The sequence below is a fragment of the Tupaia chinensis genome, unplaced genomic scaffold, assembly GCF_000334495.1.
Source record: "Tupaia chinensis unplaced genomic scaffold, TupChi_1.0 Scaffold000047_1, whole genome shotgun sequence".
Classification (NCBI taxonomy): Eukaryota; Metazoa; Chordata; class Mammalia; order Scandentia; family Tupaiidae; genus Tupaia; species Tupaia belangeri.
In genome coordinates this window covers 8069205-8094565 of record NW_006159505.1, presented here as the reverse complement: position 1 = coordinate 8094565, position 25361 = coordinate 8069205, and the positions used below count along the sequence as shown (strand labels likewise).

General features: G+C 45.4%; 1 protein-coding gene and 2 pseudogenes across 2 annotated transcripts in view; 2 read left to right on the top strand and 1 right to left on the bottom strand.

Moving 5' to 3' along the window:
• LOC102494001 (actin-85C) overlaps window positions 1-25361 on the bottom strand; it is a 58443-nt gene that overhangs the window by 28889 nt on the left and 4193 nt on the right. For both annotated transcript variants that reach the window (XM_027774454.1, XM_027774451.1), the window contains exons 6-7: window positions 21091-21196; window positions 2886-3027 (exon numbers count right to left, since the gene is read on the bottom strand). In XM_027774454.1, coding sequence (XP_027630255.1) covers window positions 2886-3002 — 117 coding nt within the window. In that variant the 5' untranslated portion in view covers window positions 3003-3027; window positions 21091-21196. The remainder of the gene's footprint in view (window positions 1-2885; window positions 3028-21090; window positions 21197-25361) is intronic.
• Window positions 14101-14781, top strand: LOC106735513 (39S ribosomal protein L42, mitochondrial pseudogene; annotated as a pseudogene).
• On the top strand, window positions 14788-15386 carry LOC106735512 (60S ribosomal protein L15 pseudogene; annotated as a pseudogene).

Below are 25361 nucleotides of genomic sequence, written 5' to 3'. Positions count from 1 at the left end.
AATGAGATGCGGGGGCTCATGCAAGATTCAGACCCCTCTTAGAGACACAAATTTGCTTCTCATTACCTAGAGACTAGCCCCCAAACCTAGGAGGCTGGCAGGCAGCAAGTCTCATGGAAAATCAAACCAAACTGAGAACCCAGTCCGCTGAGGTTCAGGAAGATAATTTACTGATCTGCTCATTCATCTTGGTCACTCGATTCTATTTCGGTACAGAATCTGACTCCTCTCTTGCTGCGATCCTGGGTTTCACCACTTAGGTAACCTATTTTGTTCTCTCTTCTGGTTCTATTGTGCCATTCATTGTATGGCTGGCAGTGTTTTTATTTTCTTCCCCCCCTCACCCCCATGGCTATGGAATGTTTTTATTATGCAACGAACAATAAATTTTTTTTGAATTATATTATTTAACTTTATTTATTCATTTATTTATTTCAATTTGACCAGAGAGGGACAGACTGAAAGAGAGAAAAAGGGAAAGTGAGAAAGCAAGCTTCTGGATCTGGGACTTGAACTGTGGTTGGCCATGTGGGAGTCCAGCACCCTTAACCACCATGCCACCTGCAGACCCTACCAACAACAACTTATGATACTGCAAGGCAGTAGAAGATATGCCACATTTCAAATGGAAGAATTGAATACAGGGAGTTAGTTACATGGGATGGGGAGTTTGGAAGAGAAAATGTGACTTGCTGAGCAAGCCAGAGAGTAGAATCACAAAACCTAGCCTTCTCCACGCTGGGGCTGAGGAACAGTCTGAGGGGGGCTGGAGAACAGAAAGCTCAAAAGAGGGGGCCCGCAGAGCTGTCTGAGCAGATGGTGCTGGAGGGTGTAGAGGGGCTTCAGTCTACAGACAATTGCTGCTGCTGCTGCTGCTGCTAGAGGAATTCGGGAAAGGGCAGGAATATGGGAAGGGAGTCCCTGATGTCTCTGGTTTGAAAAAAAATCTGTTTGAAACATCTCACAGTTGATAAGGGAGTCCGGGAATCATCAATTACAGATTCCCAGCCCTAGCATCACAAAGCAGAGCAGGAGGGTGTAGGGTAAAGATGGAGCTGATGGATGATAGACAGAAACCAGAAGCAGTGGCCAAATGACTACAAAGAGCTATGTCCAAATCCTACCCCCAGGACCTGAGCTTCTTTGCATAAAGATTCTTTGCAGATATAATTCAGCTGAAGATATCTAGAAGAGACCATTCTGGTGTTAGGGTGGGCCTAACACTTGTCCGGTGACAAGTGTCCTTGTAAGAAGAAAGCAGAGGGAGATTTGAGAAGAGAGAAAAAGAGAAGGTCTTGTGAAGATGGAGGTAGAGACAGGAGTGATGCAACCATAAGCTGAGGAATACCTGGAGCCCCTGGAGCTGGAAGAGGCAGGAAGCTTTTGGAGGGAAGTTGGCCCTGCTGACACCTGGATTTCAGATTTCTGGTCTCCAGCACTCTGAGGGAACAAATGTCTGTTCCTTTAATCCAGCCATACCACACCAACTCTGATGATAAGGGCAAGTGCAAGCCCCAGCTGCCCCTATTCTATTTGTTCTCACTCCCCCTCTCCAAACTCCTGTAAGAAACACAGTGAAGACAAGATGGGAGTGGTGCAAAGTTAACCTGTTGCCGTCCTATCTGGGCTGCTCAGGAATCATTAACAGAGTATTGGGCAGGGCCAGCAAGTGGTGTGGTGGTTATGGCGCCACACACCATTCCCATATGGCTGACTCCAGTTTGAGTTCAGTACCTAGAGACTTGAAAATCATGCCGGGTGTATCATGCATGCCCAAAATCCCAGGAGAAGAATGGAGAAGGAATTGTGGCATGGCCATTCCCCCAGGGGGTGATTTCTCACTTTCTAGCTCTCTGGCCAGCACATTGTGCCCTATGGCAAAAAAAAAAAAACTTAAAAGGAAAGAAAAAGTGGGCAAAAGAGTTGGTAACAGGAGAGGAGCAAATGCTTTGGTTCTGCAACTCAGGTGGAGTGGGAACAGGACAAACGGCCAGCCATCAGGGCCTGGAGCTGAGCTCCTGCTTCTGGGAGACCTTTGGGGAAGTGGGGAGAGCTGGCAGAAAAAGCATTCACTGTCTCTGAAGGCACCGCCTTGAAGCAGTGTTGGGTAAAGCTCAGTAAGTTGTGAGCGGGGAGGGGCTTGGAGAGAAGCCAAGACACTCCTGGACAAAACACGTCCCCTCTCAGCTGAGATGCAGTAAGTGGATTAAGCCAGTCTCTCCATCTTTTCTTATCTTCTGCTTTCACACTGCTCCTGGACTCAGAACCTCCATGAGACTCAAGAGAGCAGCCATCACTAGCAACAAAGGCTTTATTTTAGGAGCTTTGGGCGGCTCTTCCGGGAAACCCAATGGCTCAATTTCAGCTTAAACTGTGAACTCACTGAACTGGTTCCCTGTGCATGGCTTGGGCCCATCTCCGAGTCTGCCTCCTCCCAGGCCTTGGTCCTGCTTCATTCTGGCTCCAGATGAGAGCCCCAGGGTAGGCTCTAAATGGCCTGACTAAAGGAGGTAGTGAGGCCCCAGGATGGGGGAGTGGGTGACATTCAAGGGGAGGGCACCTGTCATGTGCTGGAGCTCACACAGGGAAAACCAATATCTTTTATACCTTGAGAGCTTGCCTTCTGTTAGTGCCCAAAGCTGCATTGTGACCCCTAAAAGTCCTGTGTTGAAGCCCTAACCCCCAGTACTTAGGATGCAACTATATTATGAGATAAGACCTTCACAGAAGTAATTAAGCTAAATAAGGTCATTGGGGTGGGCCCTAATCCAATCTGACTGAGATACTTACAAGAGGAGATCGGGACACAGACACACACAGGGGGCTTTGTGTGATCATGAAGGGCACAGTGGGCAAAAGCCAGAGGCAGCACCCCCATCACTCACGTCATGTCGAAGTTTCCCGAGGATGGTTGGGAACACTGCCAGAGGGGATTCCTTTCCTGCAAACCCCACCTTGCTGAAGCCAGAGCCATAGTCACAGATGAGAGGCACGTTGTCCATTGCGTGGCGTGTGACCTGGATGAGGCTGTGGGGAGAGACCACACAGTTATTGGTGCCACTTGCAGGGCACTTGTTTTGGGCACAGGGACTGTTCCAGACTTGGAAGACTTAGGGACCCAGAGCTGGGCCCCACCTGGAGTGGGAACCACATTCTGGAGGCTGCTGGCTGATTGCTGGAATTGTGTGTGTGTGTGGGGGGGGTGGTTCCAAGCACCCTTTATAGTAGACTGCCTTTGACAAGGGAGGCCGTGGGGTGGGCTACTGGGCTGAGGCTGATGGCTTCCACTGGCTTCTGATAAGCTCTGTCGTTTGTTTCTTGGGAGGCATCTGAAGGCAGGGCTTTGGGCCAGGACCAGCAGGAGACCCTAGTAGCAGCTGGCTGAAATTTGTCTTTCCCCTTCCTTTGCTTCTAGAGAATGTCTTCTATATATTTGCAAGTTTGGAAACATGAGGAAATGCAAAGAAAATCATAATCACCCACAGTCTCACTGTCCATGGTTGTCCCAGGAAAGTTCAACTTATTCATTCATTCATTCATTCATTCATTCATTCATTATAATGTTTTTACCATATGGCATGTATGCTCGCTGGAGAGGAGAAAGACATTGAGAGGGAAAGTAAGAAGTCACCTCTCAGGGAGGATGGCCATGCCACAATCCCTTTTCCTCCATTCTCGTGGGATTTGGGGCAGGCACACATACACACCCAATGTGATTTTCAAGGTTCCAGGTCCAGGATTTGAACCACAATCAGCTATGTGGGAGTCCAGTATCACAACCACCACCCCGCCTATTGACCCCTTCAACTTACTTTCATATACAGATTTTTTTTTAAATCAATTATCCACAAAAATAAATAAATGTTTTCCTCTTCTTAATATTGTTTTAATTAAGTCTTTACTATGACAAATGTTTTCTTTTTAAAAGCACTTTTAATTTTTTTTTTAGATACAGAAAGACTACATGTTCATTACAGAAAATAGGGAAAACTGTGAAAAACAAAACCTTCCCCCAATCCTACTAATCAGAGATAACTTTGTCAGTATTTGAGTGGTTACCCTTCTAGTGGTCACCTACAACAAGGGAATGTTATTTAACTAGCACCTCTGTGACCAGCTGAGTATAGGACAATCCTAAGGGCACCAAAGTGTCATCCCACTGTATGTTATGTGTGCACATTATTTATAAATACATACTAAGACCAGCAGGTGGTATGGTAGGTAAGGAGCTTGGATTCCTACATGGCTGACCACAGTTTGAGTCTCAGATCCCACAGCTTGAAAAACACGTTGGTTGCATGCATGCCCAAAATCCTGAGAGGAGAATGGAGGAGAAGGGGTTGCAGTGCAGCCATCTCCCCTGTGGAGTGATTTCTCACTTCCCCTCTCTCTGTTTTCAACAAGCTCACATCCTTTATGACAAAAACCTAGAAAAGTTTTATACTGGGCATTTTTTCTTTTTATTAAACCTCATAACATTCCCATGTTAAGTATTACATGGAAACATTTTACATTCTTGTGTAGTAGTCTACCACATCAGTCTGCTAGTAATCCTTTATCCCCTATCATGGAACGTTTAGGTAGATCTTTTCGATTACTGTAAATAACGCTGTGATCAACATCTTTACTCATTGTTTTTTTTTTTGTCCTACAATTCAGATTAGCTCCTTGTTGAATACTTCCTTAGAATGACTGGATAAAAGGGCAAACAAATTTTAAATCTCCTTAAACGTTTAGCCAAATTGCTGTCAGAAACGTCGGTCAATTTACCACTGCCATATCAAGGCACTTTTCACGTTGAGCAGCCGTCTTTTCCACAGGTCCCTGTGTCCCTGACAGACCGTGAGCTTTTCTGTCTCTATCACCTGATTATCAAAGCTGATCGTTGCTGAATGACTTTTGAGTCCTGCTCTGTAGTTTTAACCACCCACTTTGAAGTTTTGTAGGTGTCCTCTCTGGCCACTGCTCATGTGCCTTCAGCCAGGTCGCCATGTTTTGAAGACAGGGCTCGGGCTGCCTCTTCCCTTGGCTACATCACAGGGCATGAAGGGACCTGGGCACGCTGCTATCAAGTCTGGGGTATCGGGTATTTGACAGCACAGGAAGGCCTGGTATGAATTTCTGACCTGTTTCTCACTGAGGTGAAAGTGGTGTGGTAACAATTATTATTACTTTACTTGATATGCAAGGGCCTTGCCCCAAGTAAAGCAGATCTGGGAGTGGGAATCCAAATATCATGCCCTTCCTACCAAATTCAGTGTGTTTGGGACACGGGAATAAATGAATTCTGAAGCTTGTCAAGCTGTTTTCATTTTCCCTTTGGTACGATAGCATTGAAGTTCGGGGAAATTAGATCTAGTGACCAAAATATGGTTTCTCCCTTGTTTTGTTTTAAATCATCTGATGCTGGCTTCCATTTGCTCCTTTTTAGCAAAAGGAGGGAAATTAGGACATCAGTAATTGCACTGCTCTCCCTGGGACAGAACATTTTCATCTGCGGTGTCTTGAGCGTAACAAAAACTGGTTCAGAGCAGGGGGGTGTTGCCTTGAGTGGGCTGAAGCCCTGAGCTCTCCTGATTGCTGTAAAGGAGGGCAGGGTGTTGGACACAGCATGGTGCATCCGACCAAGGGGTGCTTTTCTATTTTACTCCAAATCCTTATCGATCTGGGATTAACTTGTGAACCTAGACGGTATCAACACACAGAAGTAAAACTAAGGAAAGTGTAAGAGAAATCAGAAGAGAACATTTGGATACTAAGAGAAGAACTTATTTGCCACCATCACTGATATATGAAAGGAAGACTGACTTGCACCCAGATTTCAGGTACCATACTGGGCACCTCATTAATACCGCTGAGAGAACCCAGCAACAAACATGCATGGGGGTAAGAGGTGGAGCCTGTAACCTGTAACCTAGGTGGTGTCCTCCAGGTCATTGCTTCTGAAGGAAGCCATTGTCATGGCATTAGCAGAGGTGGCCTTGCCACCTCTTTGGGGCATCTCCAAGTTGTTCTGTTGGCTTCTTAAAGACTTTGCTTCTCTCTTTCCATGATATTTCTGCTCTGCTCTTTGGATTTGGTTTAGCTGAGCTCTAAGGTCTCTGGCTCTAGAGCTAGCCACATGACCCTGCCAGTCAATGGGATCATTCCATACTCTAGCTATTGTTGTTGGCCCCTGACCTAATGCTACACCCTAATGCCCAGAACCCGTGAATTAGTGACCTTACATGCCAAATGCCACTTTGACAGTGTAATTAAGTTACAGATCTTAAGATGAAGAGATTGTCCTGGATTATCTGGGTGGCACTGGTATAATCACAATGTTCTTGTAAGAAGGAGGCAGAAGTGTCAGAGTCAGAGAGAGACCAGAAGATACTATACCACTGGCTTTGAAGATGGAGGAAAGGACCACAAGCCAAGAATTTAAGGTGAAACGAGAAAAGGAAAGGAAATAGGTTCTCTCCTGGAGTTTCCAGGAATGCAGCCTGGCCCACAATTTCATTCTTATTTTGCCTGGTGAAACCCATTTCAGATTTCTAGTATCTCAAACTGTAAGAGAATAAATTTACATTGTTTAAGTCACTAAGTTTGTGGTGATTTGTTACAACTATGCTTGACCCTTGGTCAAGAGGCAGGCACATGACCTAAGACAACATCCCTTCCTGGAACCCTGACCAGAGCTATTAGGAAGGATATTCTCTTTCACTAGAGTCAAGAGTTGAGAGAACATGAAGTCAACCTGGAGTTGCCATTGCAGCTTCTTTGTCACCACGTGACCAGAGCCTCCCCAAGGAGGAAGCCAGCCCCATAGGAGAGTAGAAGCAAGACACAGGGAATGGAATATTTGCAACATCCTTTGAGCACAAACATCAACCTGCTCTGCTTTATTCAGTCCAGTGAGCCAGCAAAATCCTTTCTTGCCTAAATGGGTCTGAAATGCATTTCAGTCTCTTTCAACCAAGACAGTCCTGACTAATTTATAGCAGTTAGGCTCCCTTGATCCTGGCCATTAGGATTTGGCTGGTTTGACCAACCACTGTGGTGCTATAGTCACACAATGCTCCACAAGGCTGGGAACGTCCTGGGTTTGCATCCTGAGGTCTCCCTGCGCACTCCAGGTGCACGTGTGTGTCCATGATCCTGGCTGACTGAGTCTGGGCCTAAATCTCAGCATGAGGACCTTGTTGAGGTTGTGGGTATCTTTCTGTCTCTCGCTCTCTCTCTCTGTCATGGAAGAAATAAATAAACCTTAAAAAATGAAAAAGAAAAAGAATGTAGTTTGCTTTAGTGTCCAGAAAATCATTGAAAATTAAAGATGTATTGTCAGGATCAACAGATGGCATAGTAGCTACATTGCTGGACTCCCACGGTAGTCAACTGTGGTTCAAGTCCCAGACCTGGTAGCTTAAAATTCATACCAGGCACATGTGCGTGTGCACCCAAAATCCTAAGAAGAGAATGGAAGAGAAGGAATTGTAGTGTGGCCATTCCTCCTGGGGGTGACTTTTTACTTTCTGTCTCTCTGTCTCTGTCTCTCCAGCAAGTGCACATGCCCTGCAGCAAAAATATCTCTCAAAAAAAATACAAATTATTATCCTTTGGAAATGCTCTTAGAGAGTCAGCTTTAGGTGGATTAGGACAAAGATGTTTAATTCTGAATTGGGGGTAATGACTATTCATTCAGCAAATATTTGTCAAGTGCCGTCTAGGGACTAAGCATTAGTTCAGACTGTGGAGACCGGGCAGAGAAGCTAGATGTGTTTCTTCCCTCATGGGCCTGTTGATCTACCTGGGGAGCCAGATATTATAGAAGCTTCTTTTACAATTAAAAACTAGTTAGTTGTTCTTTTTTTAATTTTTTTTTATAATCAGTACTATCAAGGAAATATCTATTAAGGAGAACCTTACCTAACCAAATCAGGATAGGGAAGAGCTTACATTCTGTTCTGAAAAGTGAAGTTTCCAGTGGAAGTTCTAGAAACTTTAATTGATTTTTGTTTGCTTGATTAATTGGTTTGATAAAGTTTTACTTTTCAAAATGAAGAGTTATTTGGATCTGTTCATGTGTCTGCACCAGCAATTGGAACATCTCTACCCTTGGAACTTCCATGTGATTTGAAGCTAGTTTGATAAGTCTTTGAGAGTCTCCTGAAGGGCTGCCTTGGCCAGGGAACCACACACCTTCAACCTCTCGGAGGTGACAGATGGAGTTAGAAGCTCCTCGTTGGGAACTTCTGGCTTTGTCAAACAAGTCTAGGCTATTGAGTGTGTCTCGACCTTTGCCTTGGCTCACTTCTTCCTTTTGGCCTCGCTCTGAGATTTGTCCACTGGGTCTTTGTTTTTCTTGGCCAATTTTCTGGTGTCTTTCTTGTTGTCCTTAAACAGCCCTGGGAAGCCCAGAGAGCAGCTGTTACCAGTGCAGCCTTGCTAAATTGTTGGTCAGAAAGGCAGGTGAGAGCTTTAAACTACACAGAATACACTTAGGAACAGGAGAAGTAAATTGTAGGTCAAAATTTGACCTGTCACTGCTCTCTCATTAGCCCTTCACTCTGACAAATGGACTCCAGTGACTGCTGGTCCGAAATAATCAGTAGTCTAAGAAATGCCACCTGAAAAGAGTTTGGTATTTCCTCTTCCCCAGCACCAGAGACCCAGATGAATGATCACAAGTTCCTTCAGGGAAAGCAAGAAGAATCACAACACGTACACATGTTGTCTCTCTAAGGTCTTTTCTCACATAGACCCAGCTTCCCATTCATTCAAGGACTCTGGTCTCAAAATTGGGTAAGCTACCTTCTTTCACCAGACATGAATTATTATTTGTTGTGCAAATAAATTAAGACCTTAGAGGAGAGATTTGTTTTGTTGTTGTATTTATTTTTGCTATAGGGCATGCGCACTTGCCCAAGAGAAAATGAGAAATCGCCCCTCAGTGGGGATAGCCATGCTGCAATTCTTTCTCTTCCATTCTCCTCTTTAGATTTTGGCACACCTTGGGTGATTTTCAAGTTGTTGGGTCCAGGACGCAAACTGCAGAGTTGGCCACGTGGGATCTAGTGCCTTCAACTCCACACCTGCTGGCCCAGGAGTGACTCTTTTTTAAATTGATTCATTTTCTTGAGAGAGAAAAAGGGATACCCTCCTGACAAGGTATGATCCTCCTGGAAAGGTATGACCCTCCTTGCCATGCTATGCTCCTCCCTGCAGTCTCCTAGACAGACAGGATCACATGTGTGTGTGTGTGTACATGTGTGTGCATGTGTGTGTGTGTGTGTGTGTATGTACATCCCTGCCATGTTCAAGCCAACCCCGGATGTGAACCCAAGCCTTTCATGTAGCTCCAGCATCACACAGAGGTGCCCTACTACCTGTGTCACCATAGCTCACTCAGGAGTGACTCTTGTATGGTGCCTAACAACCATGGATTACACAACCAAAGATCTTCGTGGGTCAGACCAATGTTGAAGCTGTGACAATCACATCTGTCCTGTTGCCTCTCCTGATAAGCATTTTCAGGTTGCCTCTGGTAACTAACTGCCACTACCTGGACTGTCCTCCTTCTGGACCCCAAACAGATAAGGTCTGTAGGAGAACCATAGGAAGGCCTGGAGTTTTGTTCAAGGTATTGAGGCAGACATTTTAAAAAGTTAAGCGTAATGGCCCCTTCCTCTAAGTTATTCAAGGCTGACAGAAGCAGCCACTTTGCTCATATCAGCTCGCCTTGTCCCTTGGTCTACAGCAGCAGCTCACAGTCTGCAGAATCCCTCAGTGATTACCCAACCTTAGTGATGCAGGTGAGCACACGATTAGCTGCAGGCCTCCGTATAACATTCCCGAGCATGAATGGAAGCCTCTCTTCCTTTTCCCCATCACAGCCTGAAGTGAATTCAGGACTCTGTAAGGATCTACCATGAGCACTTCCAGTACCTGGAGTGTATCACTTGGGGTTCTTTGGTTACAAGAAATGGAAACCATCTGTGGCTATGTGTACAAAGGAGGGACAGAGGGAGCTCACAGAACTGAAAGAAGCAGCAAACAGCCACACACCGTGAGCACAGAACCAGAGTTCTTCTGAGGATTTCAGGGTTCATCTCTTCTGGGTTTTACAATCAAATGACCCCATTCCAATCTTTTCCTGTCCTTTCATGTCTTCACATTTTAGAGACTCTGATTATTCTAGTTGGGTTGTATGTTTATCCCTGTGGATAGAGAGGTGATATCATATGGATTGAAGAGGGACAGTTCTCCAAATGAAGGGGCAATGAACAAACAAAAATGGGTGCACTACCTCTATTTTTTCATAATTAGTACATACACCCAGTTTATATAGTATTGGTAAGATGAGCACTCATGAACCACTACCAGCCCAAGAAATGCAGCATTCCCAGTTCCTTTGAAGCCTTCCCTTTGCTACCACGATCACCCCCCACTCACTGCTTTCCATCCACACTGCCCCTGCCAAGTATGCCCTGCTAAACACTTGCATTTCAAGGCCTTTGAGTTTTCTGCTTGAAGAGATCTATTATTTTTTTAAAGGGGGGTGGGGGGCAGGGACAGTTCTCTCAGTCATCCCAGGCTGCCATAATGAAAATACCATATGCCAGGTGACTTATGCTATAGAAATTTAGTTCTCACAGTTCTAGAGGTGAGAGGACCAGGATCAGGGCAGCAGCATGATCAGGTTCTAATGAGAGCTCTCTTCCCTGGCTTGAAGACGGCTCCCTTCTCACTGCATCTTCATGTGGTAGGAAGAGAAAGAGAGCTATGGTCTCTCTTCTTTTTCTTATAAGGATACTAATCTGTGCTGGTCCCATAGTGCAGTGATTAGGCCCTATACATAGGGAGCCAGATTCCACATGGTCGACCACAATCGGAATCCCAGCCCCAGCAGCTTGAAAAATATGCCAGGCATGTACATGTTTGGCCAGAATCCTGACAAGAGGGAGAAATGGAGGAAAAGGGATTGCAGCATGACCGTGTCCCATGGGGGGAGTGGGCGCTTTCCCTCTCTCTCTATCTCTGGCAAATGCACATGCCCTTTAGGGGGAAAAGCAAACAAACCAAGACACTAACCCTGTCTTGAAGGCTCCATCCTCTTGACCTATCTAAACCTAATTACCTTCCAAAGGAACCATATTCAAATATTATCACATTGTGGGATAGGGCTCTAACATATGAACTGGGGGAAGGACACAAAGTGTGATAGTTTGTCCCCTAAGAGTTTATGTTTTGGAATTTGGTCCCACTGGGTGGTGATGGGATGACCCCCCAAAAGCTCATGTATTGAAATTTGGCTATACTGTTCATATAGGTATTATTGTAGGAAGGCAGGCTTCCATGATTGAGTTCTGGTGGGAGAGAAAAGGCAGGGCAGAGCCAGGTGGATATAGACTACATTCCACTCAGCTCAAGGTTCTATTTACACTATTTTGTGATGCCTTTGGACTTCCCAGCCACCAGAATTATGAATCGATAAGCCTCTATTTTATTTATAAATTACCCAGTCACAGGCATTTCTATTAGTGATGCAATAACAAATTAAGATACAAACATTCAGTCCATGACAAATTCACATTCCGTAATTTTTACCCTTTGAAAGCGTGTAATTCAAGAGTTTTCAGTATATTCACTAAGTCATGCGGCCACTGTCATTATATAATTCCAGAACATTTTACCACCCCAGAAGAAACCCCATACTCATCTGCAGCCACTCCCCACTCCCACTCAACCAGCCCAGATGACGATTACTAATATATTTCCTATGTCTATGAATTCACCTATTCTGAACATTTCATATAAATGGGGTCACCCGATGAGACCTTTTGTGTCTGACTTCTTTCACTCAGCATCATGTTTTCAAGGTTCATCTATATTGCAGCATAAGTCAGTGCTTCATGACTTTTAATAGATGAATATAAGTTCATTTTATCAATGTACCTCAACTTATTTATCTATTTATCAGTGGATAGACATTTATTCTGTTTCTACTTTTTGGCTATTGTGAATAGTACGCTGTGGACATTCATGCATAAGTTTTTGGGTGTACATATAAATTCATTTATCTTTTTTTTTTCTTAGAGAGGTTTTTGCTATAGGGCGTGTGCGCTCGCCAGACAGACAGAGAGAGACAGAGAGACAGAAAGCGAGAAATCACCCCCCAGAGGGGATAGTCACGCTGCAATCCCTTCTCCTCCATTCTCCTCTCAGGATCTTGGGCACGCACGCACACGCACCCGGTGTGAGTTTTAAGCCACCGGGTCCAGGACGTGAACCGCGGTCGACTACATGAGAGTCCAGTGACATAGCCATTATGCTAACTGCTGGTTCCCTAAATTCATTTATCTTAAGTGTATAAGTAGGAGGGGAATTCCTGGGTCATATGGTAACTCTACATTTAATGTCTAAGAAGCTACCAAACTGTTTTCCAAATCAGATGCACCATTTTTCAATCATACCAGCCATGTATGATGGCTCTGATTTTTCTACATCCTTGCCAACACTTATTATTGTCTGACTTTTTTATTACAGTCATCTTAGTGGGTGTGCAGTGCTATCTCATCGTGGTTTTAATTTGTTTGTCCATGAGGGACATCTTTTTATGTGCTCATTTGATTATCTTCCATTTGGATATCTTTTCTGAATAAATGTGTCATCCAATACTTTGCCTAATTTTAATTGAAACATTTCTCTTTTTGAGTTGTAAGCATTCTTTAGATATTCTAGATACTAGACTCCTATTAGATGCATTATTTGCCACTATTTTTCTTCCTTTTGTTGTTCCAAGTTTTTCTTTAAGTTCAATAACCAAGGATGACTTTTCTACCTTGCCAAAAGTAGTCATTGTCCACTTTATAAGTCCTTAAAGTCATCATCCCTCCTTCCAGAATACATACTCCAACTTGGTTATCTTTTACTACTGCACACTGTGTATGAATCATGTGGGTCCATGTGTTACCAGAAAAAGCTGGAGAAATCCCTGGACCAAGCCCTCACCAGGAGCTCTGACCAAGCCATCCATGTCTCATCGCACCAAGGCTTGACATCTAGCCAGGTGGAGGACTTCGCACAAAGTGCAGGGTTGGGGGCCTATTGGACTTATTCTGTGCACAGCATTCACTTTTAGCCTCCTTGCCTCTCATCTCACTTTCCTCTCCTTCCTCATCAGCACAACTTCAAAGAGCAACATCTTTGTCATCTCTTTCAAAAAATCTTGTCTATTTCTCTCTTGTCCTCTTTCCCATCTACTTAGCAGAGGTGAGCAGAGCCAGAGTCAAGCAGGACTAAGATCAAGAAGTGGCTCTCTTCCTACTGCTGATTCATGATCTCTGTACGGCAAGTAACCAAGTCTCAATATTTGTGCGTTAAAAGTAAAAATATTGCAATGACAGAAGATTAATGTATCTCTCAGTGGCATGACTATAGAGGAATAAAAGGATGACCAGATAACCAATGAAATTCAAATCAGGTACAGGAGTCAACGATGGTATTATGATTACATTGCTGGACTCCCACATGGCTGACCATGGTTCGAGTCCTGGACCCAGTGACTTGAAACTCATGCGGAGTGCATGTGCATGCATGCCCAAGAGCCCGGGAGAAGAATGGAAAAGGGATTGTGGTGTGACCATCCACCGGGGGGTGGGTGGTGATTTCTCTTTCTGTCTCTCTGGTGAGCGCACATGCCCTATAGCAAAAAAACTCTCTAAAAAAAAAAATCAATACAAGGGTAATTGTGTATATTCGCAGAATGTATTTAATTAGTAAAAATATGGGAAACTGAGAAATAGTACAGCTAGTCATAAAGGTCTAGGCCTTAGAGTCAGGTAGCTCTGGGTTAAATTTTAAGGCAGGTTTGTTTTCTCATCTATAAAATGTGACTAATGGCATCTATCTCACAGAGTGCTGGATTAATTAAACATCACGCCTGGTACATAGTAAGTGTTTAATTAACAATTACTATTGAGATTGAGACAAGATGGTGGGCTCTCAGTGACGATCTGTTGTGGGTTGAAAAATAGTTTGTCTAAAAGCAGATTTTAAAAGCAGTTTCTCTTCACAACAACTTTTTTTGGTGCCACCTAAGAAGCCTCTTGATTCACCATGGCAGTAGCAGTGATAAAACATGTGATATCAAAGACAGCCATCTTGAAACATTTCCTTCCAACCCAAAATGGAGCTTTATGTTGTGTTTGTCATAAATCTACATATTCTTCTCTCCCAGATGACTATAATTGCAAAGTAGAGCTTGCTTTGACATCTGATGGCAGGACGATAGTGTGCTACCACCTGTCTGTGGACATTCCATATGAACACACAAAACCTATCCCTAGATCAGATCGTGTGCATAATAATGAAGAAACACATGATCAAGTGCTGAAATCCAGGTTAGAAGAGGTAAGTGAATACCTTGAACAAGGACCCATGATAGGACAATTTAGCAAAATGTTCTTCACTACCAAGCACCATTGGCATCCTCACGGACAGTATCACAGACGTCGTAAGAAACTGGACCCTCCAAAAGACAGACGACATAAGACAGACGACATAGAGGTTCTCAGAGGAATCAGAAATGTGCTTCATTTGTCATTTAAGAAAATCTCGTGTAGTGTATTTACTAATAGAGTATGTAATAAAATAATAATAAAATTTCTTTTCATATATTAAACAACAATTACTATTAATGAATTATAATTCTGAGATAAAATAAAATAGCACCAATGAACTATTGCATGTTACAAATAATCACCCTAGCCTTCCCGTCTGGTGGCAGACATCGGGTAAGCCAAGATGGGCGCATACAAGTACATCCAGGAACTGTGGCAGAAGAAGCAGTCTGACATGATACGCTTTCTCCTTAGGGTCTGCTGTGGGCAGTACCACCAGCTCTCAGAGCTGCACTGAGTGTCCCACCCCACCCAGCCGGATAAAGTGCACAGACTGGGCTACAAGGCAAAGCAAGGTTATGTCATATACAGGATTCATGTGCAACGTGGAGGCCACAAACACCCAATCCCCAAGGGTGCAACCCATGGCGAGCCTGTCCATCACAGTGTTAACCAGCTCAAGTTTGCCCAAGCCTCCAGTCTGTTGCAGAGAAGCGAGCTGGATGCCACTGTGGGGCTCTTAGAGTCCTAGATTCTTACTGGGTGGGTGAAGGTGCCACATACAAATTCATTGATCCATTCTATAAAGCTATCAGAAGAAACCCTGACACCCAGTGGGTTACCAAGCCAGTCCACAAGCACAGGGAGATGCGTGGGCTGACATCTGCAGGCTGCAAGAGCCAAGGCCTTGGAAAGGGCCTCACGTTCCACCACACTATTGGTGGTTCTTGCCCTGCAGCTTGGAGAAGGTGCCATACTCTCCAGCCCCACAGTTACAGCTAATCTAAGAAATGTGTGTAAAATTCATACCTAATAAACAATTTAGGACAAAGCAAAAGAAAGAAAAATATATTAATAGCACCCCAGTAGCGAGTTTCCTGGGAGAATGTTTAAAGCCATGACGCAGGAAATGTTTGGAGTTATTCAAAAGGGATTCACTTTCAGCTTAGGTTACAGGGAGGTAAAGGTACCCCTTGCTGCCAAAGGGGGTTTAAAATGCCTTGACTTGGGGTCCAGGAAGAGATCCCAGCCACTAAAGTAGATGAGCCCTGATGTGTGAGAGACAGCGTTCCCACTCATGCAGGCTTTGCACTGACAGGTAAAGCAGGCAGACCAGAGGGACAGAGGCATGGAAATCAGTCCTGATGGCATTGACATTGAAAAGGCTTTTCTTCGACCAATTCTGTTGCTCATACATCCAACTTTGTAATCAGTAAAATGGGTTTTGAATCAAGAAATGAACTTACTAGAGCACTTAGATCAATGTGGAACTAAGTAATGTGGGACACAATTGAAAGTCTCAGGTGGGCCAGCTGGTGGTACAGCAATAAATGCAGCACTCTGTGATGCTGGACCCACGTGGGAAGGTTCCAGGTGTGTGTCTCGAGAACACCCCGGCCATGCTGGGCACCCACTCATGCCTGTAATCCTGGCTAGCTGAAGCTGGCAGAGATTGCAGCATGACAATCCCATTAGGGGTACCTTTCTCTATCACTCTCTGTCTCCCTCTATCATGGCATAAAAAAAATTTAAAAAAAATTAAAAAAAAAAAAACAACCCAAGAACTGAGGAAGAACCCCACTGGACCAAAACTGTTTCTCAAGAACAGAAATGAAAACAGTTATTTGGCTAAAATCTGGCCTGTAGACTTGTTTAATGTAGCTTAAACAAAGTTAATTTGGTGGTCGGAAATTCAAATTTTGGATTTGTCCTTAGAAAGAAAGAAGAAAGAGAGGGGGCAGCAGGTGGTATGGGGATTAAGATGCTGGACTCCCACATGGCTGACTGCTGTTCGAGTCCTGGACCTGGCGGCTTGAAAAACACACCAGGCGCATACATGCCCAAAATCCCAAGAGGTGAATGGAGGAGAAGGGATTGCGACATGGCCATCTCCCCTGGGGAAGTGATTTCTCATTTTTTCTCTCGTTGTCTCTCTGGAGAGTGCATGCACCCTATGGCCAAAACCTAAAAAAAAAAGAACAGAAAGAAAGAAAGAAAATACGAAAAGAAAGAAAGAACAGAAAAGCAAAGAAAGAAAGAGATAAAGATCCATCCCTGGCTTAACTTAGGAGCGGCAGCACAGGAGCTCATTCTCTCGTGTAGCCATGGCCGAAGCTGTGTGGAGGCTGGCCCTACAATATAGCCCATGCAGTCTCCAGTCAGTGCCCGCCATTTTGTTCATTTCTGTTGCCTGAGTGGCCCCTGCAAGCATGAGCGTTTAAGAACCTCTGTTCTTGGGAACCAGCAGTTAGCGTAATGGCTATGTCGCTGGACTCCCACGTAGTCGACCTCGGTTCGTGTCCCGGACCCGGTGGCTTAAAACTCATGCCGGGCGCGTGTGCGTGTGTGCCCAAGATCCCGAGAGGAGAATGGAGGAGAAGGGATTGTGGCGTGACCATCCCCCCTGGGGGGTGATTTCTCGCTTTCTGTCTCTATGTCTCTCTCTGTCTGTCTGGCGAGCGCACGCGCCCTACAGTGAAAATCTCTCCAAAAAAAAAAAAAAAAGAACCTAAAGAACCTCTGTTCTTAAATAATTCAATAATGAGAGAATGAGAAAGAGCAGCCAGTCCTGTGGTTTCCGGTTTGTCAGGCTGGCCCGTACAGTACTCACTTCACACAATCCCTCGTGATTATAATAGTCTGAATTGAACACTCCTCTCCTTCACCCTCGTATTAATATGCAGACATCCCTACATATCGGGTTTGATTCACCCAATTATCTGAGTCAAGAGTGAAGTTGTTGATGCTGGGTTAGCGGTGCACCTCGCTCACACGCCTCTCGCCCCCAGCCTGACAGACAGACTGTTTTTCCTGTGATATGCCACAAGGAATGAAAACACTACGCATAAAAATGTGCAAGGCTGACTGACAAGGCATCCCCGGATCACTTATTTAACTGGTGTATTCTCTCACAATAAGAGCATGGCGTCAATAGCCTTCATTTCCAAGTACAATGCACAGCTGCGAACGCCCCTGCCAACAGCGCCCACCGGCAGATCACATAATAGCAGCACTCCAGGAATGGATGCTGGGGAGTTTCCTAGCTGGAGCCTGATAAGAAAAGTCAGGAGCTTCATACTGAGCAGCCCAAGCTAAGGCCTTCCAAAGCCTGCCTATAGCTACAGAACTAGCAGAGTATAGCTGTCTGGTGGTCCCTTCCTCCTCAGTGCCATCTTTCCACCTATCCCACTGTCACCCCTACCTTCCATCCTTACAACCTCTTCCTCGAAATCCTCTACCTGCACATCCTCCCCAGCATGAGTCCCTTGAAGCTAAAGCCATTGGTGTTGTAGCCCCCTTCAGCACCTCTCACATAGTGGGTCTGCAGTCAAGCTTTGCTGAGCAGACCTGAACTGGGCTGCCTGTGACCACCTTGAAATGTCATGTGCTTGCCTGGGCATGGAGCTCTGACTGTAGTGTGAAAACATTGCAGGATAACATTGTCACGAGGCACAGGGAGTGTGCCAGAAACTTCTTGGCCCACGCAGATCAGGTGAATCTGTCGCTTTGAGTGACTGCGCAGAGCAGGGCTTCTCAGTCTCGGCCCCGTGGGTATTCTGGGCTGACTCATTCTTGGCTGTGTGTGTCGGAGGGGGCTGGCTGTACTGTCCATTGCAGGGCATTTAGCAGCATCTGGATTCCACCTTCCAGATGCCAGTAGCATTTTCCCAATTACGGCAGCCAGAATATCTCCAAACACTTCCAAGTGTTCCTAGGGAAAAGGGGGTGTACAAGCCAGTTCTGCTTGAGAAATTTGGTATGGACGGAAAGGCCTCGTGGTGGAGTCCTGACGAAGCCCTGTGGGATGACAGTTCTAAGGACTGAAACTGAGTTTTTCGGTCCTGAAATAATTTCCTCGCTGGGGAAACCATCGCAGCAGATCTGGTACTACTATTGTTGTACTCCATTTTTATCCAAAATTATTTCTCCCAAATGAACTCCATCACAAAAAGACAAAAAATCAGAAATATTAAGGCTGAGGGGTGGTACAGTGGCATAAGGTGACACTCTGCGTGGTTGACTCTCATGGACGAGTCCCCCATTCATACCCTGAGACCTCCCTGTGTACACCATGATGCATGTGTGTGCACGGAATCCACAGCTGGCTGAGGCTGGATGCAGACGGCAGCATCAGGACTCTGTCGGGGGTGCTGTCTCTCTCTCTCTCTCTCTCTCTCTCTCTCTCTGTTTCTCTCATGCTTGAAAGAAATAGATAAAATAAACTTTTAAAAAATCAGAAAGGCCAGGGCTGGCAGGTGGCATGGTGGTTAAGGGTGCTGGATTCCCACTTAGCTGACTGTGGTTTGAGTCCCTGACCTAGCGGCTTGCTTTCTCACTTTCTCTCTCACGCTCACTCTCTGTCCCTCTCTGGTCAAATTAAAATAAATAAATAAGTAAAGTTTAATAAAGTAATTCTTGTTTAAAAATCAGGACGATCAGTACGTCTGGGTCATCCCTTTACACTGTCTAGTTCTAGTGCACCATCAGACACATCATGTCTGACCTTTCCCATTCCCCAAGCCCCTGGCTGCGAGAGAAGACATTCTTCCCACCTATGCCTCTGGTGAGAGTCCTGTGTCTGCTTGAGTCATGTGACTAGAGAAGACTATTAAAGTGAAGGTTCATGGTTTGTAAATTCTAAGTGCTATACATACGTAAGGGGTATGGTAGGAAGGAGTTACCCCTTCACTATTTTGGGTAACTTGAACTTCCCAAGGAGGAGACATGGAGATGGGTGAATGTGTGTCTTTGTCTGTTATTGTGTTGCTAAGAGAAATATCTCAAACTGGTTGATTTAAAAAAAAAAAAAAGAGAGAGAGAGAAGTTTATTTGAGGCATATCCTGGTGGCAGGAAGGTCCAACGGTATAGAGCTGACTTCAGACCAGCCTACAATATGGCAAACAGGCACAGTGAGATGAACATGAGCAAAGAGAGAGGGCATTGCAGGCAGCTCTCTCTTCTATAGCAACTTGCTCTCTCAAGAACTAACCCCTTCTCATGAACTCTAGAACTTATTCGCCCTCTCATGAAACAGCATTAATCCATTCATGAGGCCAGTGCCTCCATGATTCAACCACCTCCTACTAGGATCAAATTCCAGGGACCAGCAGTTGGCGTAATGGCTATGTCGCTGGGCTCCCACGTAGTTGACCGTGGCTCGGGTCCCGGACCCGGTGGCTTAAACTCACACTGGGCGCATGTGCGTGCGTGCCCAAGATCCCAAGAGGAGAATGGAGGAGAAGGATAGCGGTGTGACCATCCCCCCTGGGGGGTGATTTCTCGCTTTCTGTCTCTCTGTCTCTCTCTGTCTGGCGAGTGCACGCGTCCTATAGCAAAAAAACTCTCAAAAAAAAAATCCAAAACATGAATCTTTGGGTGACAAAACATTATCCTAACCATATCTCTTTGTGCGTATGTGTGTGGGTGGGTGAGAGGGTGCAAGAAAAAGAGAGAGAGAGAGAGAGAATGCTGGAGGGGCTTAAGAATTAGAAAATAAGTTAGTAAGCTGAAGTCTTCCTAAAGGGTTGTGCCATTGCAGAATGATGGCTAGATGGATTGGTGACTGGATGAGTGGACAGGTAGATGAATGTGGTTGGATGAATGTTCGGGTGGATGGATAGATAGATGGTAGGCAGGTGGAGGGATGGATGGGTAGATGGAGGATGGGAAGGTGGAGGGATAGGTGATAGACAGATGGATAGCTGTATCATCATTTCTATCCTTGCATCTCTTACACCTGAGTCCAGACAGCCATGTATTCACCGAGTCCATTTGTTAGAAAGAAACCTATCTCGAAATAGTCCTTGCAGGAAGAGAAATGACGTATCTGCTGCTTTTGCAAACTTTCTACAATATTGGCACCCTTTTATAACAAAATATAATTAAATCCCACAAACATGTATTGAATACTGATTCTTTTAATTTTTTATTTATTATTATTATTTATTTTTTTGGAGAGGTTTTTGCTATAGGGAGCATGCGCTCGCCAGACAAACAGAGAGAGACGGAGAGACAGAAAGCAGGGGGGATGGCCACGTAGCAATCCCTTCTCCTCCATTCTCCTCTTGGGATCTTGGGCACGCACGCACACACGCCCGGTGTGAGTTTAAGCCACCGGGTCCAGGATTCAAGCCACGTTAGAGTACTTGGGAGTCCAGCGACATAGCCATTACGTTAACTGCTGGTCCCTGATTCTTTACATTACTTTAGCAAGTTATTGGATCTCTCCAAGTACATGGAGACACTCCTGTAGAGCTCCCTTTCCTCTGCCTCCCCCAAAGGAGCCTAAACATCTCTGATCCCCTTAGAATGGGATTGATTCTACTCATAGTGGAAACGTCCCAGAAGAGAGACTTCATTGTAGCTGTGAGAGAATAGGACATGTAATATTTACATACTTCTGTTGAAAGTCCTTTCTTTGTTGCGAAATTGTGCTGGCTGGTTTTTGATGTTTCTAAACAGAACATAGAGAGAAACATGCCCCACCTAATATGAAGGAGTTACGACTGGATGCTCCCAAAGGCAGTGCTCCAGGTTCTGGGTTAGACACTGTTTCTGCTCTCAAGGAGTTCCCATGTCATACAAGCAAGACCTATAAGAATAAATAATAATAATAGTAAAAGAAGAGAAATAAAAAAGGAAAAGTCACTTCAATTCAATGTGACAAGGGCTACAAAAAGGAGGTGACATTGTGAGTTGACCCTGGAAGACCTGGACAGACTCCAGACAGGAAAGCAGATCAGCCAAAGTCCAGAATCGGGAGGGGTGGGGTGGTCCTTAGAGGACCGAGTGAAAGGCTCACTCCAAATGGTCTGGCATGTCCTCACTTCTTCACGCCCCCAGTGGTGTTCTATTTGCGCCACTTCACAGACACATTAATAGCAGCAGCCAAGTGGGGAGGACTTTCTTGTGCCAGACACTGTTCTAAGTGAACTCATTCAGCCTCCCAGCACTACTCTGAGGTTGAGTATCATCAGTCTCATTTCTTAAGGGGAAAGTAGTTCCAGAGAGATAAAGTAAGATCTCTAGTTAGTGAGAGCCGAAGCTAAAATTCAAGGTCAAGTAGCCCAATTCCTTTTCCTACTTTTCAGCCTGAGTGGTACATTTTAAACAGTCGTAAATTCTTTGCAACTTCTCCTATTACAAGGTGGAACTTATTTTCCCACTTGTTTTTTATAGTTGCCCGATAAAATATTTTCCCACTTTTAAACCTGAGCTGGACTTATGACTCCTTTGACCAATAAAATATGATCCAATGGACACTGTGTGAGCTTTTTTTTTTTCTTTTTTTTTTTTTGTGGGGGAGAGAGGTTTTTGCTCTAGGGCACGTGCACTTGCCAGACAGACAGAGAGAGACAGAGAGACAGAAAGCAAGAAATCACCCCCCAGGGGCGGATGGCCACGCCACAATCCCTTCTCCTCCATTCTCCTCTTGGAATCTTGGGCATGCACGCATATGTGCCCGGCGTGAGTTTAAGCCACTGGGTTCGGGATGCGAACCACGGTCGACTACAAGGGAGTCCAGTGACATAGCCATTACGCTAACCGCTGGTCCCGACACTGTGTGAGCTTTGAACAGAAGCATAAAAGGAACTTCAGGCTCCAGTGGTGGCAGTGCTGGAGACCATGTGGTGGACCAGGGTTCAGTTCCCAGGTCAACCTGTACATGCTGATTGTATATAAAAAAGCCAGGATACTGGTGGGCAGGGAAGATTGGAGGGAGGATCATGGTGTGGGACCCTATGGAAGACACTTGTCTTTCTCCCCACCTGCCCCCAAACAGTCATAGAAGAAAGAGAGAGAAAGAGAGAGAGAAGAAAGAAAGAGAAGACAAGAAAGAAAAAGAAAGGAAGAAATGATAGTTTTAAAAACCAAGGTAGGGGAGCTTCACCTTCATTTCTTCCTATGCTGAAAGCACCTTCCTGTGTGAGAGTCTGAGCAGCCTTTCGGAGAAGAGGCCACATGAAAGAGAACGAAGAAGCCCAGCCAACAGCCAACCACCTGCTAGACATGTGCATGAGGCCATTTTAAATCACCCCCCATCAAGTGACCTGCTAGAGAGCCACAGGTACACAACAGGCCCCAGGGAGACCAGCCAAACCAGCTCAGGCCAGAATAACCCCTCAGCTGACCTATAGACTAGTGACCAGTGATAAGATGGTTGTTGTTGTAAGCCCCTAGCATGGGAGGTTGTTATGTGGCGGAAGCTGATTGATAGAGTCTACACTGCCTTTGTACTCTAAGACCTGTAAGAGCTGCTGTCAACTGACTCAGGCATACCCTCATCCCTACAAAGACAGAGGGGGTGGGTGGAAGTGCAGCAGTGATGCAATGCTCTGTGAGGTTGCTTTACCTGGGAAGGTTCTGGGTTCGCATCCAGAGACCTTTCTGAACACACAAAGTGTGCACGTGCCTGTGATCTGGGACTGGCTAAGGCTGGGTGCAGTGTGGTGTGAAGACCCTGTTGGGAGTGCTGTCTCTCTCTGACTTTCTACCTTTTCCTCTCCTTTTGTCTCTCAGAAGCTCATGAAAGGAAGGATTTTTTTAGAAAGAGGGAAAACAGAGAAGTGAAAGAAATTCTTGAAAGTCACGTGGTAATGGTCTAAATGTGAGGTTGACCAACTATGGCCCAGAGACTAAGTCTGGCCCACTGACTATTCTGTAAACAAGATTGTATTCAAACACAGTCCCACCCATTCATCTACATAGTGTCTAAGGCTGCTCTTGAACTACCACGGCAGAGCTGAGCCGTTGAGAACATGGGGCCTACAGAGCCTAAAATTTGCTAAGTGATCCCTTCTAGCAAAAGGTTGGTATTAAAGGCATTAAATTCAGATACTGGATTTAATAGTATAATGCTATGACAGTAGTGCATAGCATGAGGCCTTGAGGCCATTTTAAATCATCCATTTATAGTATAATGCTATGGCTATTTATAGTATAATGCTATGACAGTAGTTCTCAAAGTGAGGCCCCTAGACCGCGGAATTGGCTTCACTTGTTAGAAATGCAGTCCTGGGTCCTCATCCCAGATCTAAATCGGAAACACTGGGGGTGCGGACCAGCAACCTTGTTTTAAGAAACCTTTCAGGGGGTCAGCAGATGGCATAGTGGTTGTGTCGCTGGACTCCCACATGGCCAACCACAGTTCAAGTCTTGGATCCGGTAGCTTGAAAATCACACTGGGCACATGTACATGCATGCCCAGAATCCCAAGAGGAGAACAGAGGAGAAGGGATTATGTCATGGCCATCCCTCCTGGGGGGGATGATTTCTTGATTTCTGTCTCTCTGTCTCTTTCTGTCTCTCCAGCAAATGTGCACACCCTATGGTAAAAATCTCTCTCAAAAAAGAAAAAGAAAAAAAAAAAAAAAAGGAAATCTTTCTGGTGATTCTGATGCCCACTCCTTCAGGAAGACAATGAAAAACAACTCGTGTTTTCTTACAGAAATCTGGAGTGACTGTTGATTTCCATTTTGAAAACATTTCTTTTTACTCTCACTCCCAGCCTAAGGAGTAATAATTACCTACCAATCTTAGTTTGCTAATTTAATCTGCCCTCAGCAAGAGTACAGACTAGCAAAGAGTCGCTCAGTAAAGCACCTGCAGTCCCTCAAGAAGCCCAGCTCAACAGGAGGTGCAGGAGCGACCGGGGGCTGTGAAGAATGAAACCAGCCTTCTTCCTAGTTCCCTCCAAAATAAACGAAGCGCTTACGAAAAGGTGTGCAAGATACTGCTTGGAGTGCTCTTATGGTACAAAGCAGTCACAGTAAAACCAAGCTTAAACTGGAGTCCCAAGGTCTGGGTGAAATAACCAACTCATCTCCAAATTGCCTGGTTGTTCCCAGTTTGAACACTGAAGAAATTGTGTCGGGGAAACCCCACAGTCCTGGCTAACTGGGACAGAGCCAATGTCTGGGACTTACAAGGCCAGGCCTGCCTGAGAAAAGCCTGTTCAGGTAACACAGTGACCAGCCCCACCAGTGAGCACATGATGGTACCACGTGCAGGTGCAGAGCTGGAGGGTGGGCTCCAGGGTTCAGGGAGTCGTGGTCAGCGGTCAGTTAAGTACAAAGGCAGAGACCACTGTGGATGGAAATAACCAAGCTCTGCAGAAATAATCATTAATATGGGACCAGCAGATGGTGTAATGGTTACATCGCTTGACTCCCATGTAGTCAATCATGGTTTGAGACCCAGAATGGAGAGCTTAACTCACCCCAGGCGTGTATGCGTGTGTGCCCAAAATCCCAAGAGGAGAATGGAGAAGGGATCGTGGCATGGCCATCCTCCCTGGGGAGTAATTTCTCACTTTCTGTCTCTCTGTCTCTCTGGTGAGTGCACATGCCCTATAGCAAAAATCTGTCTAATAATAATAATAAATATGATTTATTAGTAAATACGTGTGATCAAGGCCTGGAAACACCAAAGTGCTTTGGGTGATTAAATGCACTGGTTCTTTTACTCAGTTCTAAGAGCAAAAAAAAAACCCACAAAAATCACAAATCAGGTGGTGGTGGCAGCGGCAGCACCTGCGTGGCCCCCTGTGCCTGCTCGCCCCCCGTGCCTGCGCGGCCGGGGCTCTGCTCCGCATTCTGCTGCCTCTCTGGGACTGGCATGTGGCCTCCAGGCCTGTGTGTAGGCCTGCGCCTACGCGTGGCCGCTGGACCAGCGCGTGGCCCCCGGGCCTGAGTGTGGCCGCCGGGCCTGCGCATGGCCCCTGGGCCTGCGCGTGGCCACCAGGCATGCGCCTGGGC